Consider the following 18,327-nt stretch of genomic DNA (forward strand, 5'->3'; position numbering starts at 1 on the left):
TTTCCTTAAAAACATATCTATTGTAATAATTACAATTTACTAGCTTCCCAACACCTGAAAAGTGTATAAAGGGACATTTGAGTCTTTTCAGACATCGCTGGAAGGTCTATTTGGCCTTCTATTCATAAACAGAAATCCTTTGTGTGTACGGCTTTTGACATGATATGGTAAACAGCATTTGTACCTGCAATTTACACATTTAACTGTCAGGCTCAGCCAAAGTTATTTTGTACAGATATACCAATGATGTGGAGTTAAATTCAGTGTCTTACTTATGTGGATGAAAGTGGGAAAACTTGTGGAAAAAAATAGCATTCAACAATTCAGAATTCCAAGACAATATTACAGCTACCAGGTATCTCACAGTGGCAAATCCTGTTCATTTTAAATGGCGTGTTTATTCAAAATATAAAACTGGCTGTAGTATTAAAAATTAAACTCATTTCAAAGTGCATCAGTTTATCTTCAACTGTTTCACGGAACATAATATTTGCTGTGAATTATAAAAACCAACAACAACCATCCAATGATTATATTAAGTACCAAGGAACCAGGCAGGTTCCAGTCAGAAATTATCGCTCTGTTCTGGTTCGTGGCAGGCTTGACCATCCCTGGGGGGCTTCTTACTGGGAGAGGCAGCAGGGTGCCAAATGCACCTTTTGCCTGACAGATGGAGCCCCAGCTTCAGACTGTTCTGTTGCAGGTTGCTTTAAGAGGAAGTTAACTTTTCAATTGTAAATTCAGTTAAACACATCAAAGACACACAGGGAAACTAGCAACCACCATCCTCTCTACAGTGTTGCACACAGGGAAACACTTGTCGGCCTCAGCATAACAGACGGTCAGCAGGATCAGGTGTCAGCACCCCACAACCCTCAGTGGGCACGGAAGTCTTCGGCGGGCCAGAATGCATTTGTAACAGAGCCGTACCTTGATTCCAGTCACGCATCAGACAGAGGTGTGTACGGGTGTGGCTACAGGAGATGACCCCCTATCTGATGAAGAAGAAATGGAGCGCGTAGCTGCTTCTCGCTGCAATTCCTCCACCCGCTTCTGAAGTTCAGTTCTGATGGCAAGGAGCTCCTTCAGATTCTGGTGAACCGGCATCTGTGAACAGATTTTTAAAAATCAGTATTCTCTCTATTGCAGTACAAAAAAGGCAAAGCTAGTGCTATAGTTTAAATGATTAAATGATCTCTCTAGTTTCCTCCTCAGTGTTCACAACTGGAATATAATTCTCTTTCATGCAGGAATTCGAACTTAGACCCACTAATTTCAAGGGGCATAGAACCAGAAAGAACCTACGTAGGATTGCACTATCAACTGGCAAACAAACAGCAAAGGCTCATAAAAAGGGAGAAAGGCCGGAAGACGACAATTAGTAGTCTCATATTTTCTCATCATTCTTTTGGGGAAAGGAACATGACTTCCCAAATTTGCTAAACATGAAAAGCTGTTATGAAAATCTTCAATAGGGAGTCTCCCCATATTTCCTGAAAACGTTTTGATCTTTTGCCACAAATGCAATAAAGCTATAATATCTTCTATTTATTATTTCAGACAAAGGATTATTTCAGACAAAGGAAAAAGAGGGAAATGGATATATACACAACAACACCTTGAAAGCAGTTTGGGTTTGTCAAAATTGTAAGAGATCCTGCATTTTTAGGGTAGGCCGCCAATGCTGTTGTTAATTTGGATATCAACTGCAGGCTTACTTTTGCACCCTGCAATTCTGTACATTAAATAAACAGATTACTGTTTCCTCCAAAGAAATATGACACTAATGGGGAGTTCTGACCAGCTTTACACTTAGAGAAAGGGCAGCAAAACACATTGGTTAAATTGGTCAGAGACAACTGGGGAACAGTTCCTGAGGTCTAGCAAATGGGGCTTAACTCAGGAACCTATTTTTGAGACCTGCTCTCCTGCAAAACAAATAAGGCTATCTTTGAACTTTGGGGCTTTAAAAAAAAACAACAGTGAATTTCCAACTTATATATTTGGAAGAAGGCCAAACATCATGCATGTCAAAAGGCATAATCTGCAGGCAAGCTTGAAGCCTAGTAGGTGAAGAACATACTCGAAACCATTCTGGTTGGCGTTCAATGAGCTGGTGCAGTGCTGGATTCCTGAAGGAGGAGGAGGTCTTCTTCCTTTTGTGAATTCTGAGTATCAATATGGACGGCTTACAGTGTGCTGCTAGGCAACACTTTGCAACCGGTACACATTTTCTGCAGCTGAACATTCCAGACAGGAAAGACAATCCCACCTTTGCTCTATTTCAGTGTTCAGCATGGAAACATTACGGCAGGGTGGACATGAACCCTGGGAAGAATTTTGCATCCACTGGTAATTTCAGGGGGGGAAATCATTAATGCTCTAATCTTGCTATAAAATTGATTAGCCGTTCTCTCACCAGCTCTTACAGCTTCTTTCTTAACTAACTTAATTAGGCTACAAATATGTTTGAAGTCATTAGCACCAATAAATACCTGAAGTGATAAAAAGATTAATCGCCACTTCAGGGCCATGAATTAAATTGCTACTATTACCACTACACCAGTACACCAATGTATTAAGAAAAGTTATTTTCTTTGTTGGGGACAAAGGACCCCACAGCCAGAATAGGGGGAAAAATCTACTAACAGCTACTCAAGGAATATTAAAAGCCATTTTATTCCTGAAATGGTCTTTAATGTAAAAAAAGGGAGTTTTATTAACTCCCAAGTCAAGGAAGTGCCTAGGGTCCTACACAACAGGAATGAGGTTCAACTGCTTTGGAACAGAGGCCATATTTGAAGCAAGGACCAGTCATACAGCACTTAGGCACTTTGTCAGCTGCGGTTTGTTCCCTACTGTATGGCATAACATCTGGTAAAAATGCATCAAAATCACAATCAATTGTTCTGAAAAGACTATGGATTACAACAGTGTAGGCTGCATTCCATGTAATCCAACCAAGTGTGCAAGCATTCATTTTGCTTTGGGTTAGTCAATGGAACACTTCCATGTTTCTGAGTTTACTAAATCTTCAATCCTGTTTCCATTGTGTTGCTAATTATAAATAGATCCTGTGGATTAGTAAAAATGAGGTCACACACTCATACTAGTCTAGTGGGCAACAGTGTGATATAATGCACACACATGAGAGGGAACACACAATCAGTATAGCTTCTGGCTCACAGGCAAACCTGCCACAAACCAACACAGCCACAAAAGGCCTGCTAAATAGTATCGAAACGCTGGCATGTGTAGAAGATACCTCTTTTCTCCCATGCTTTCAGCATGGTGAACCTCAGTGAAATCTGTACTGACAAGGATAAGCATAAAAGGCAGCATAATGATGATTTCTCTTACATTCCTGTCAGCTTTTAATTGGATGGAGACTGTGCATTCTTGCAATTTCCTTTACTAGCTCAAGGACAGTCATTCAAATGAAAATCGTTCAGCAGTGAACGCATATCATCTTCTCAAAGCACTTTTTGAAACCATTTTGGCAATGAGAGATAAAAGAGAAGGCTGCAGAGATTTTAAAGCCCACTGCTTCCTTTGCAGTGCGATCCCAAACTCTTGAAGGCTCGGAAACAGAAGGCAGAGTGGAGGGGATATGGCAGGACCATTGCAGTTCATATTGCTCTGGTCAAACAGGAATGGCAGTTCTTCAAAGAATTGCAAAAACAGGGGGACTCCCCACCCCCAGCTGAACATGTGCACCAAGCCAGCAGAATTTGTGATACGCTGAACTCCGTGCATCAGGGGATCCATCAACTTCCTATGGCTGTTTCTGCCGGCAAATGAAACACAGGCAAGTTTGCCAAGCATCTGGCAGGCCACAAAAAGTGGCAGGTAGGTAGTGTAGGGCTCGTACATGGCACAATGACCTTATTGCACCCTTTCCAACTCTGAAAAACTAAAAACTGCTTTCAGACCTCAAAACGCCAGAGAAATCATTCCTACATAACCCAGCTGCATCAAGGCAGTTCCGTAACAGAAACTGTGGGCTCACTTTGCCGGTCTTGCGATGAGAAGGCCCCAAAGGTCAAAGACCACACCTTTGCTTGCCTAGAAGGCAGTGGGCCTTTTGATGCAGGAGCCAGAAGCAATGCAAAGCCTTAAGTTGTGCAGTAAAGCTGCATGTCAGACTGTTCTAGAGAATCAAAGCCTGAAAACACGAGTTGCTCAAAAGGACAATGTGTTGGAGTAACCGCTGTTGCTGTTTGCCTCCCTTTCAACAAGCAGTCTGGCAGAACTGCTTTTAATCCCCAAAATGGGGCATTAACACAAACAGTCCAGTACTGAAGATGAAAGCTGCATTTTTTCCCAAAGTAGGCACGCTTAAGCAGCTGCTACTATAGGAGGCGTATAGCTAAAATTTACTGGAAATATAAACTGAAACGGCACAAAGCAAGTGCCAAAATTAGATCCTACAGCACAGAGAAAGCATGCTTCGTAGGAAGAAAGGAACTGAGTCTGAAAAGGAGAGACACAACAAAGGAATGAATGGATACTAGGACTCAACAGAGTCCACCCTCACTTCGGGAACGATAAAATATTTCAAGATCAGAGAGAAGACAAACATCGTCAGCAGAGTCGGATCAAACTGGCTGCAAATTGACAGAGGCTGTTCACGTGAAGTCAGTCTGAAGAGTCGGAGTATCAGAGGGCAGAATGCACATGATAACATGGCACAACGAAAGTGCTGTGTTTCATGTCTAACCCATTTCATGCTACACACCGAAAAACAACAAAACCCACCACCCTCTGCTCTGTTGAGTGACTTCCTCTTTTATGTCATCTCAGTTGTAAGGGATGCTTCGACTGTTTCCATCCCACTGCTGTTCCATTTGCGAACAAGAGATACAACCAAGCTAACCTCATCAAGTTCTCACACTGGTAAGTCATCTCCTACTTTTAAATGCGCATTCTGTCAAGCGGTTGCCACTTCTTAAAGCTTTTTGAATCCCTCTAAAAAAGGAAAGGACCCAGAACTGTTATTTAAAGTATAGAAGGCATGGATTGATCCACTTCCTCAGGACTGCAAGTATTCTTTCCCCTATCCTTCATGTCAGTAATCATGACCACAGGGCCAGGATGGCGTTCCAGGCTGCATTACTAAGGCAGCATTATTGGCATGATATTACCCTAATGTTTCCGGGAGTCCTTTTCTGACTTACTACTAAAATGCTCAAGAGCAGTGGTTCTCAACCTGGGGGTTGGGACCCCTTTGGGGGTCAAATGACCCTTTCACAGGGGTTGCCTAAGACTCTCTGCATCAGTGTTCTCCATCTGTAAAATGGATAAATGTTAGGGTTGGGGGTCACCACAACATGAGGAACTGTATTAAAGGGTCGCGGCATTAGGAAGGTTGAGAACCACTGCTCAAGAGGGAATGCACGAGCTTTAGTAGGAATTTAAGTTCATAATTCAAGCAAACATGAGATAGGAACATAAACAGTTTGGTATGGAGTGTTTTGGGCAGGACTCAAGCCAGTATTTTATATCACTGTGGCAAAACCTTCACGTTTAAAGTTTGTGGCTGAACCAATGTGCTTAGCAAAATCTTTGGCATCTTATCAGAAGCATAAACTTCTTGCAATTTTGCATTTTTAAACCAAATGATTTCCAAAAGAAATCCACACTGAGGAAAAGCAAGAAAATACACCATCACAAAAGGTGTTCAGGTATTCCAGAGAGAGGGATTAGGTACTTTTACTAGCAGTCGTAAAAAGACTGTCTGACTTCAGGAAGGGAAGGAAAAGAAGAGTCAGCACAAATGAGTAATCCAAGCTGGCAGGAAAAATGAGACTTTCCAATAGGTCCTGTGAGGCAATTAGCGATTATGCAGCTTTGGGGTCCAAAGTTTCTTTCTTGTACAGCGGCACAAAATTCAAAGATAAAAAGATTGAGCACTAAATGATAAAATGGCTCAATCCTTGACACAAGGTTTCGAAAAGAGCTTTGAAAGAAGACCTGTCCCAGCTTCTCCAAGAAGAGCCTATTAAGGGTTAATTCATTCTTCACAGTCACTCCAGCCTTCCTTCAGGGAGCCTGACATGGCAGAAGTGGACCCCCCTTGCCCTGCTCACAACAATCCCATGAAGTAGGTGATAGGCTGACAGAGTGTGGCTGGTCCAAGGTGATCTATGTCCAGAGAGGGGATCTGAAGCCAGACCTCCCCAATCTAAATCCAACACCTTAATTTATTTAATTGTTTATGTAGAATATTTCTACGTTGCCTCTTCAGAGACCTGCTCAAGGCAGATTACAATTAAAAACCACAGTATTTAAAAATGCTTTTAAAAAGTCACTATTATGCTACCCCATCTACCCTATTCCCAATAACTTCTACTCAAGCACTGTTTGTGTTCTTGTTGTATTCAAGTGAGCATAATGCATCAATGGCGAGCCAGGGACAGTTGGTAATTCTGAGGCCCTGGGTAAAAATCCAAGCTGGCCTAAGAATGACTACCACCCCCTCCACCTCCACCCCTGCGAACACCCCCTGCCTGCATAGTCCAAGCAAGGAACAGCTCTTGCTTCATGCAAGATGAGTGGAGCTGCTGCCACCAGCAGAAGCTGGCTGTCTGAGTCTCAGGTGAGACAGGAACAAGCAGCTGCTGCCACCAAGCTAGCTGCCCTCCTTCATTGCGGAGAGGGGGGGAGGAGCTTCAGTGGTCAGTCCTCTCCCCAGCATGCAGCCTGGAGCAATTTCCCCTGTTGCCCATTGGTTAAGACTGCTCCCATGATAAGCAACAGGGGCACTGAACTACTTGAAGTGTACACCAACCAGTTTGGATCTGTAGTTAGCTTATTAAAGTACTGCTGCCCAAAAGGTTTGGAAAAGAGCTTGCCTGAATGCCTTGTACTTGGCACAGGCTGTTTGCAAGTGTCTCTTCCTTCAGCATCTGTTTACCTGGTAGAGACAACTGAAAAAGGAGCAGGAACCTCAACTAATCCAATCCACAGAGGGAGTGTGACACAATAATCTTTCAGCAGTGATTATCAAATAAAAAGCACACTTCAGGAACAACACAAGTTTCAAAGAACACACAATAATGTTATAAGACCAAAGGACAGTAACAACAATCCATTTAGAATGGACACTCCACAGGAGACTGTAGATTTGGTCACAAGTACATGTTCATCCCTCCAGCCAACAATGAGGAGTGTGTGCAAGAATGAGCCACAGAATTTTCACATCACCTCAGCCACAATGCAATTCAATTAGAAACCAAACATTGATGAGTTATGTATGAACCAGTTCCATCTTTTTCATGCAGAATTGTACCCTACATGAGAATCTCAGCTTTAAGTGCTCTCCTGTCACTTCACATTATGCAGAGCGACACAGCGAAGTTATCCTGGACGTTAGGAGGGGAGGGGATCATATGTATGGTGACTGTTAAGAGAATTACAGATGTTATTGTCTCTGGCAACCAAAAATCTTTCTGGCAACTTCTCATCCTTGGATGTTTTCAACTTTGTGCCAGCACTTACCTCCACACATTACGCAGACTTGATGGAGGAAGGGGAGACAGGATGGAAAAAGAAAAGTCTTTTATTTCATGCTGAATGGAAGAGAAAGATTCTGTGCTCTAAGCTGTCTGGCACATGCAGACAACTTGTAGGAAGGGTGAGTTTTTCTATGCATCAGATTTTGGAGATACCCTGAAACTAACATTTCTATGTTAGTCTGCAGCAGCAAAATTAAACACAAGTCTGGTGGAAAGTACTTCCATACATCTGAGCCCTGATTCATTAATGCAGAGATTGGAACCAATGTTGTTGGTCTTAAGGTGCCATCAGACTTCTGTAATTCAGATATAACAGGAAGAGTGGTGTGAAGTGAAATATCGCTGCATTGGAATTCTCTGCATGTGTCACAGAAGAGGATGAAGACAGTGGCGACCACAAGTAATGTTTGGCTTTGAAGATAAGGTCATCCAAAATGTGTGGGTCTCCTCAGCTGTTGCATGTTCAAATGTGATGTTTTACCCAGAGAGAAGAGTCTCTCTCCAGCTAACCAACCCACACCACATGAATGCTGCTTTATGCAATCTGAGCTTTGGTTACAGCTGTCTCACTAGTGTTACATTTTCATTAAAAACTGCAAAGAACATGAAAATCTATTGTCAAAGGCTTTCACGGCCAGATTCAACTGGTTGTGGTAGGCTTTCCAGGCTGTGTGGCCATGGTCTGGTGGCTCTTGTTCCTAACATTTCGCCTGCATCTGTGGCTGGCATCTTCAGAGGTGGTATATCACAGAGAGACGTTTGATACACTTCTGAAGATGCCAGTCACAGATGCAGGCGAAACGTTAGGAACAAGAGCCACCAGACCACAGCCACACAGCCTGGAAAACCCACCACAACCAAAATGAAAATCTGTTTCAATAAAAAGAAGGAAAGGGAGGAAAAAAGCATACCTGGGGCCTCATTCGTGGATTCCACCGCACATAATAGTTTACCCATAGTTCCAAATGGCTTAGACTGGCAACTGGATAGAGAACGTGGTTTTCATAGTTTACATAGAAAGGGTTACTGAATTCATCTAGTTGGCTATTAATGTACGACCACAAAGAGACGGACCTTGCAGCAATTTCCTAAAGATACAAATATATATTTTTGTTAAGCACATTAGCAAGGAATGCTCTGGGAATAACATCATTTCTCAAAGCATATTATTCATAGGACAATGTAACTTCATGACTTTATCTGCTGGGAAATCCTGTTGGTTCTCCTGCAGGTGCCCTGCCTTCTGCACAGAGGATCTTGGTTCAAACCAGACTGGTTGTGCCTCACTTTTACCTTTAAGAATATAGTGTAGAAGGCCTTGCCGCACTCAAACACACTCTGGAAGGAACATGCCAAAGAGATCCCTGGGGCGTACACGGTCAGCACAAATGGACAAGCAGTCTTTCAAGGACGCCTGGAATCCTTGACGAGCTTATCTGTAATGCCAGGATTCCTAGGGACCTGCTTTGAAAACCTCTGTTCCAAGATGAAACACAAAAGCTATTAATTTTTAAAAGTGCCTGAATTAACAAAAAGGAAATCTGATAGTCCTGAAATGGTTTTCGAGTATGGTTCTTTTACAAAAAAAAAAAAAGTAGCCATATGTTGATGCAGTAGTCATTATTGACTACAATATTTCAAATATGAGACGTTTGAAAATGCTGAATTTTATTTCCTTGGAGTATCCGTAACAAGAGGATGCAATTTAGGTATGTTTAAGGAGTAATGGGTTTGGAGAAACAAAGGTGTGCTTTTAGCACTGAATACTATCAATCTCAAGTAAGCAAAAACAACAGTGAAAGTAGCAAAATAAAATATTTGGAAGTCAGCAAAAACACATCCTACAAAATTCAATCAACAAAGCAATGTTTGTTATCTACAGTCTCCTACACCTACCTAAGTATTGTGTTTTTAATTAAATATCCATGTTTTGCTTTATTCATAGGGGTCCTTAAATTCTATAACCAAACACAAACACCACCATAAAACCATTATTAAATCAAGGTTTCAGAATCTGAATTCTTATCAGCTTCATCTTGCAATTTTATACTCCTTTGATGCTATAAAGCATCTGTTTCCACTACAGTTGTCTCTTAAATTGCATTTTTTAAAGGGAGCTGCATTAGATTATCCATTCATGAGAGGGAGCTGGCTGGTAAGCTCATACTTGGTGAGAATACTCACATAATACAGCCCCATCTTGTGGTGTGATCATGAAACTGGCAGTTCTAAATCAGTCACTTAAACCAGATGCACACCAGATCAAACACACAAAGTCTTCGTTTTCACAAATATTTTTCTTGCTGGTATAAAGAGGGAATGAGCTTCTGGTTAAGCCATGCGTTTACTCTGCATCTTCTGTGTACAAAGTAACTTGGGATCAAATTTTACTTTATTTATTTGATTGGTAGCTCGCCTTTCTTGCTGAGAGTCAAGTCACAACTGACTCATGGTGACCCCATAGGGCTTTTAACGTAAGAGATGTTCAGAGTTGGTTTGCCATTGCCTGCCTCTGTGTTCTGACCCTGGTATTCCTTGGAGGACTCCTATTCAGACATTAGCCAGGGCCAATCCTATTTAACTTCAGAGATCTGGATAGATCAGGCTAGTCCAGAGTTATCCAGGTCAGGATAGCATAAAACATCCAATAATCAGTGCACTAGGACTAGAATTACAGACTTAAAAAACAACACAAATAAAATGCTGGGTTCATCTGCACTCAAGACCTTCCTGAATCTACTTCCCACAGGCATTTCTTAACTCAGGCTTATTCAGGGACATCATGGAACTCAGATAAGGAATTCAAGAAAGTCCCTTGCAATGCAATGAAGTGCTTCTCATGTACACTGTCTACAGCCAAGAACTGCCTCTACTGACTAGAATGGCTCTCTATGGCTTTTCTCTAAATGCAAAGAATGTGCTGTACTACTGTGCTAGACCACTGGACCACGTGTTACTTTCTAGCCTGGAACAAGAAAAAAGGGTGTAAAGTCAATTAGGATTTCTTCCTACCTGTTCCTGGGTAGGGGAAAAAAAAACATCTGTAGGGACAGGGCCAATGAGTACAAACTGTACTGGAGACAAAACAGATCTGACTAGTCTACACTTCCCCAGAGTGGAAGTAACAGTTTGCTCTTGGGTTGATGATTCCTCATTTAAGACCTGTGCATCAAAACCCCCAGGCCATGAAAAAAGACACAGCATGTTTCCTTCTGAGGGATGCTCAGTTCAGTTTCAAGTGATGCTCTGGCACAAGCTGAGCTGCCAAATTTGGCTAGAAATTTTAATCAATTTAAAGAGTGGGAATAGCATTCAATCAGCGCTGACTCCAAAACTGTATCATCTGTGGCATTTGGAGGCTATTCTGCACATCAAAAGAATTCTGAAAATTCATTTCTAGGTCACATTTAAATACTTTTCAGCTCTACAAAACAAGCAAAACAGCCTCAAAAATTATTTTATTTCCTTTCCTGCTTCTGTGTATAAAATCATTACACAGCTGATTTACCTCTTTAATTCGCTGATGTTCAGAGTTGTATAAAAAGGTGCCAAAGAGACAGCTGTAAAGATGGTCCAAAATGGTGATCAAGAACAGTTCGTTGAACTCAAAGGCTGCTGGAAACTAAAGAAACAATAAAATGTTTTGTTAAGTTTTTGCTAAAGAGAAAACAATCCCGTTTCCCTTTAAATACCTCCCTTCTCTCTAAGAAGAGAAGAAATTTCGAATGGAAAATGCAGTGTTAAAGATTACAAAGTCTCCAAGAAATAGTAAAACTGCAGAGATTGCCAGAAGAAAGGAAGGACTTGGCAGCCCTTGGCACTTTCATTCAAACTGTTGAAAGAGGACTGCTTATCAAGGTCCCCTAAAGGAGCTGTATTATCACATCTGTGAATTAAAGAGAGACAGCCTCCATTAAAGAGACAACAGCCTCCATTTCCCCACCTGAGGTTCTCTGGTCTTCCTTTTTAAACTAAATGGAAGCAGGCAGGGTGGGACATGGTGGCAGCAGGTTTCACTATTAAGTTACTATAGCTTAAACTCTACATTAGGGGGAAACATCAGGAAGGGAGGATGACCCACTAAACCCAAAACACTGTTTTCATTATACCAGAATGACAGCAAAATACTTTTACATACACCAAAAAGGCAACCAGAATTTACACAGAATCTCAGTTGCAGCCCATTAAGGATAGGAAGGTATTAAACAATATAGGTTCATTGTATTGTCGAAGGCTTTCACGGGTCGATTAAAGGGAGCCCGGCTGCTGGTTGGAAGGCTGGTGAGATATAGAGGCTCAGTTGAGGGAGTCTGGGGTAATCTAGGAGCAATAGATCCTGGCAGGTTTCGCCTGCATTTGTTCATGTTATCTTCAGAGGCCTTTTGATCTCTAAGAGCATTGTGCCTGTCATATATATCTGTTGGAGTGTCCTGGGTCGTTGGAGAAACATTGTCCAGTAAAGAGGATTGTTGCAACCTGCTGAACACACGATGTAAACCAACCCGACATAGAATATTATTTTGAAAACAGGAAAATTCTGACCACTCTGGAAAGCTACCATGTCAGACTACACAGAGAAGCAATTGACATCCATGTAAGCACACATGGGACAATTTTAACAGAAAGGAAGAAACTATGAAAATGAATTCCAGAACTTGGCTGCTCAAAGTTGAAAAATACTAGAGTCGTAAGATATTGCGTCTGAACCAGCTCCACACAAACAATTATGCAGACAAAAAGAAACAAAGGCCAGGATACTTCTATTCAGATGCTCCCACCAGTGACCTTGCTATCTCCATTGTTACTCCCATGCTATAGTCTTCATTGCTACTCATACTTCTATTCAGATGCCCTCAACTATTGACCTGGTTGCCTTCCTTGTTACTCACAGACAATGTTTCTCCACCCACCCAGGACACTCCAACAGATATATATACTCCACTTGCTTTCCCAACATCAGATCCTCTGAAGATGCCAGCCACAGATGCAGGCGAAACGTCAGGAGAGAATGCTGCTAGAAAACGGCCATACTGCCCGGAAACCACACAGTACCCAAATATAGGTTCATGCTAGGATTCTGCAAATATACAGAGAGTCTGCCAGTGTTGGCCAACTTAGACATTTCTCATAAAGGGACTCCACTTGAAATGTTTTACATCTGTTGTGGTGTAGATTCAGTTCTACTGGAGTGAAGCCAAGATTTTATAACCCAGCCAGCAAAAATGCTTGCCTTCCAGCCAATGACAAATTTTACATGGTTTAGACTGTTACAAGTTTGTGCTGAAAACTTGGAAGACGCCACTGGCAATTGCCTATGCCATGTACAAGCTGAGCACATCTACCCTTAAGCCCCCTTGTTGCCTTCCATCCAGTTTAAAACATGAGAACAGAACCAGATGAGGATCTGTCACACCTGGTCCCAGGGAGTTTCAACAGGTTGTCACCAATTCAGTTCTGTGAAATCTGCTGCCATTAGTTGTGTGTTCTTGGACATCTCTTCCTTGTGCCCCTTTACACAAAATAAACTATAAGGACAGCAAGGAATTCCAATCCTAGCAGTATTCTCTTAACCTCAAATGTGTTCTTTTTTAAAACTATGGCTATGAATTTAGCAACAGTGCAATAGATGGTCAGATAAGCACTACAAGTACCATGAAAGTTTGAAACACAAAGCGTAGAGATGCTATAAATTATGGGAGGTGAGAAGGTTCTTTTATCTTACGATCCCTTGGGTTATGACATTCATCAACGCTCTACATGAAAAACTATGAAGAAATATTCCAGATTAATTCCAGAATTTCAGTTAGCTTAGATTGGAGTAATTTTTCACAGGACTGTACTGTTAAAAAACAGTATCCTGAGATTCTCTTCTTTCACTAGACTTGTTCATGTGTACAGTATTTCATACTTCTTGCTGGATTCAGATTTTGCACACATATGGAGCTTACAAAATTATTTCACAGCCTTTTACATGAGGGAAACTAAACAGTTATAGCAAGAAATGAGTGAGGAGGGAGGTAAAATAAAATCCAAACCAGAAGGCTGTTCTGAGTTACCCTACCAATAAAGGGTTTTGTTTCTTCCAGATGTTTAAAGCATTATGAGGCTCCCCCCCAATGAAAATAGTTGCACACTTTTCCAAAGAGGAAACAGTGTCCAATATAATTAACTGACAGTACTGTAAAGAACAGGATGATATTAAACACTTTACTCATGCAAACATTAGTACCAACAAGCACAAGAAAATAAGTGGGAATCTTTCCACCAAGTAACCACTATGACAAAAGCTCAAACTTCGGGACAAAAATGCTCTAAAAGGGAGTACTGAGGATGTAAGTTGGGGTGTTTTTTTAATAGCATTATCTAAATTCACAAAACTAACTACAGAAAATTCAGAATTAATTCAGGGCTTTCAAAGAGGGAACATCTGAAAGGAAGAGGGGCATTATGTCAAGCATATTCTTAAGTCATACATGCACTTCTCAAATCCCTGCTCCAGTGCACATTTGCGTCATGTACAATACATGCACTTCACTGGGTTCACTCTTCAGTGCTCCTAATGACAAGTAAGCAATAATCAATAACAATATCCAGAGCAGCCTCATTATTCTGGCTGAGAACAATGCACATTGTGCTCTCTCTTGAGATTCAGAGGTATTGGTTGTTTTTTGCCCTCTGTCCTCGTCTCAAAACTGATGGTGCGAACGATGCAACTGCACAACCAGTCACCTGGGCTCCTTTTGCAAAACAGCATAAAAAGTATGATCAAGAATACCTTACATTTACCAAAAGGAAACAAAATCACCCTTTGACCCAGAGAGAGTACACGTCTGGAAACAAGACCGTAACACACACTGTGCCATGTAATCAGGACTACTACCCCTCACTTGTTGGGTAACATGGATGATAGTCTGATGATATAATCATCTGCCAGGTGGTGGCAAGACATTTATCATCTCTTTCTTCTCAAGCTTTTAGTTTGTGCTTAAGATGTGAACTTAGCCTACCAGTTCACCACAGACAACTGGCTCAGTAAGCAGTCACAAGCGCAGCAGGTCAAACTACCATTGTACAAATGAATGGCCTGTGTTCTGGAGGCACAAGAGGGAAAAAGATGCATTTTGTCACTCTCCAAGGTAGTACAATTTTTAGTTTGGTGAAACCACAGTGCCAATTGCCAGGTGTTTGAATGTAGGTGTTCTCCAACTGGGATGATCTTGATTCATTTTCCCAGCGCGTAGGAAATAAGCTGGCCATAGTTCAGAGGGATCCAGAAAACTGCAAGCAGAACTCTGCTTGTGAAACAGGGCTTCCCCAAATCCTTCTTTCTGTTGAAAGCTTTTGCATTCCTCCCTCTTCCCATGCTAAAAAAGTGGCACTTGAGGATTAAGGGATTTATGAATGTCACCAGCTTACAGTGGCCAGGGGTGCAATTTGTGAAAATTACACTCCTCTTCCTTGCATGAGCAGAATGCCTTTGGCTCATGCAGAAAGGAGCTTGGTTCCAACTCTCTATCTTTGAGAGGATACTTTTAAAAAGAAAACTTTACAAGAGGGAGGCAAAACAGTAGAGCTTTTATTAGTTTAGCATTGGTTGTATGGTTTGTTGAGTCTTCAGAGGATCTGAATTCAGATCCTCTGAAGATGCCAGCCACAGATGCAGGCGAAACGTCAGGAGAGAATGCTGCTAGAACACGGCCATACAGCCCGGAAACCACACAGCACCCAAGTGATTCTGGCCGTGAAAGCCTTCGACAATACTTTATAAGCTCACTTTGTCAATCACTCTGAAGTAGCATCATTTGATTTAAACTTCCTAAAAACAATTTGCTTTGGGAATTATATTAATTCAAGTATAACAAATTATGTGCCTTTATTCTATTGTGCAATGGTCGAGGACATCAAGTATCATCCGCTTTATAAAAGATCTACTCTAAATCCAAATGTTAAATACAAATGCATCATTAATTCATCCTGAATAGCTTAAACCTCAGAGTCTGTATATATTAATTAGATGTCTTTGATATGTAAAGTAGCTTGTCACCGAAAAACTGCAGCAGCAATTTCCCAGTCAAACAATCTGTATAGTCTAAGACCAAGCTTATCCATCCCATGGGCTAAAGAGACATGGGCTAAAGAGACAAAATTGTAACAGAGGTCAGCAGTATCTAAAAATAGCACATTTTTTACATTCAGAATTTTTTAAAAAAGCTTCCAACTCTACTCCTACTTTGCAGCTGACTGATTTGAAGCTGACCAAAAGATGAGCTCTGTCTTATACCCACCTTTCCCTTGGTGGGATTCAAATCTGCTCGTTCCTGTTTCTCACAAGTGCTTTTCCTCAGTGAGCTACTGGGAAAGTGGCAGGAATGCCTTTTGTGAAAGTGCAGGTGTGCAGTCTCCTACTGTTGTCCTGTGGCCTGTGTCCCCCTTGATTTGCCAACAGCTGTACCTCAGACAATTCTTCCCATGCTGGGACCTGAACCCTTATCCATGGCCCGTTCCGCGTGGGCCACAGAAGCGGCTGCACACCGGTATAAATGATACCGATGGAGCCCCAGGACCATTTGCACACTTCTGTGTGGGCGGTCCCAGAGCGGCCATGCCTTTGCACGGAGGCACTTCCATTTTGTTTTACAACTGACTTTCCCTTCCCTGCGCAGCTCCGCAGGGACAAGGGGACACGCCCCCATAGCCATGGCAATGCCTTGGGGGTAAGAGGTCAGGAGGCATGTCCCCTTGACCCTGAAGAGCTGCGCAGGGAAGGGAAGTGTTGAAAAAAATGGGGGCACCTAAAAGCGCCGCCCTCAACTCGGTGCCATTCGCTCAGCACCGGTTGCACAATGCTGTTTTCAAAAAAATTTACTCACTGAGCGAGTTTTGAAAACAGCGTTTCCCCACCGGTTGCGGGGGGAAAAGCACAGTGCTGTTTCGTTGCAGAGGCAGCAGTTGTGCGAACAGCACCCCAGGAACTGTGTTTTTACCATTCCTAAGGCACTGTTTTTGGCCCGTGGGGGATGGGCGTAGGTTAGGCTGTCATTTCTTTTCTCCACTGACCAGCAAATACAACCGAGCTACACTAGTATCCTACCAGAACCAGAGATATACCAGCATCCATGGCTTATGACTGAGCTATTAATTTCCAAAATATACAAATGCTTGGGATAACTAAGATATGTATATGTATGTCTAAATTAGTGCATCTGCATCCTATCTAGATTTCAGAGTGCTTAACTAAACATGGGCTTTTGCTGTTCCTGTGAACTCCCACAGTTACAACCCTGCAATGAAAAACTATAGCATCCTTCTCAAGCAAATACAGCCTTCTAAATGAATTAAAAACAGTGAAATAGTTACCATAAATATACTGCATTCTCTCACCTGCTTTGTCATTTGCCAAACACAGTCAATGAACTGAAGGAAGATCGGTGACCTGTCGGCATCAGCATGATCATCGTCTCCATGGCCTACTCGCTGGGAAGGGAAGCAAAGAATCTTCTGAGTAAGGCCTCCCTCTTCTTTCAAATTTTGTTTTAAAAGAAAGGAGTGCATTTTTTGGTGGCATCAAGTCACAGCTGACCTATGGTGACCCCATAGGGTTTTCAAGGCAAGAGATGTTCAGATGGGTTGGCACTGCCTGCCTCTGCATCACAACCCTGGTATTCTTTATAGTTGCCCATCCAAATACTAACCAGGGCTGACCCTGCTTAACTTCTGGAATCTGACAAGATCAGGTTAGCCTGGTTAGAAAAGCTAAATTTCTTCAAACTGCAGTTGCGTATTATATGGAATAGTCTACATTAAAATAAAACAAGACACTGTATCTTTTGTCACACAGAGTGCCCTACCCCATTAAAAAGTAGGTCCTAACGCAGACAGAATGAAGAACAGTGGATTGATATAAAGGGAGGAAACCTTTTAAACTTACCATGGCAAACCGATGTCCAAAGCTCATCCACTCCTTTTCTAGGAGAACCTGAAAGCCTTTAATGGTTCTGTAATGGCTGTCCAACATGAGCATGGCTAAAGAGGTAAGCTGAGTGGTACGATCCCAGCCGTCACTGCAGTGCACCACCACTGATGTTTTACCCGATTCAATTTTGTCAGCAATTCTCACTGCTCCAGCAAGAAGCATCTTTAGAAAGAAGCAAAGTACCAGGTTGAAATGTTTACTATTTATTTAAATAAATATTGAAATTGTATACACACAAAAAGGCAAACTCTGTCGTAAGCGGTCTTATCTGAAGAACACAAGATCGAATTGAAGCAGGTGGCCAAACATGGCACCTTTGTATAGCAGAGGGGTTAATGTTAAACAAAGTAAAGATGTGGCTTAAATATCATTTTAATTTATTAATTATACTATATGTTTTATTGATGAAAATTGTTTTTAAATATGTTTTTTGATGCATTTCCAGAATTCGTTTGATTGTTTTATATTGGTCACTGACTGCAATACCCAAACAGTGACAGTGATGTAATCTACTATTCTAGTTCTATCAATGAAAAGCTGAATGTGTCAGGTAGTTCATAAGTGCGGTCACAGTCCTTTAACATCAGGGATTCACAGGTGTGGCACCTCTAAATACAGAGATTTTGTTTAGCTGTCATGGCTTATATTATTCTCCTCCATAAATACTACAAAGACTACACTGTGTGGAATTTTCTGCTGCTAGAAGACTGTTAGCGTATTTGACTTGATAAGGCATCTGTGCTTCCCTGTGCTCAGTTTGATGATCTAGTTAACAATGTACAATAGGTTTTATTCCGTTCATCTGTGCCAGGAAATGTATCCATTTCAAAATCTTTA

General features: G+C 41.7%; 1 protein-coding gene across 8 annotated transcripts in view; it reads right to left on the reverse strand.

Moving 5' to 3' along the window:
- Positions 1-378: 378 nt before the first annotated feature.
- The window catches only part of MTMR1 (myotubularin related protein 1), a 46,468-nt gene continuing 28,519 nt past the window's right edge, over positions 379-18,327 (reverse strand). For all 8 annotated transcript variants that reach the window (XM_048513945.1, XM_048513941.1, XM_048513943.1 and 5 more), the window contains 5 exons: positions 17,446-17,652; positions 16,899-16,991; positions 11,026-11,139; positions 8,429-8,605; positions 379-1,107 (listed from right to left, as the gene is read on the reverse strand). In XM_048513945.1, the coding sequence (XP_048369902.1) occupies positions 949-1,107; positions 8,429-8,605; positions 11,026-11,139; positions 16,899-16,991; positions 17,446-17,652 (750 nt within the window). In that variant the 3' untranslated portion in view covers positions 379-948. The remainder of the gene's footprint in view (positions 1,108-8,428; positions 8,606-11,025; positions 11,140-16,898; positions 16,992-17,445; positions 17,653-18,327) is intronic.

The sequence above is a fragment of the Sphaerodactylus townsendi genome, linkage group LG13 (assembly GCF_021028975.2).
Source record: "Sphaerodactylus townsendi isolate TG3544 linkage group LG13, MPM_Stown_v2.3, whole genome shotgun sequence".
Lineage (NCBI taxonomy): Eukaryota > Metazoa > Chordata > Lepidosauria > Squamata > Sphaerodactylidae > Sphaerodactylus > Sphaerodactylus townsendi.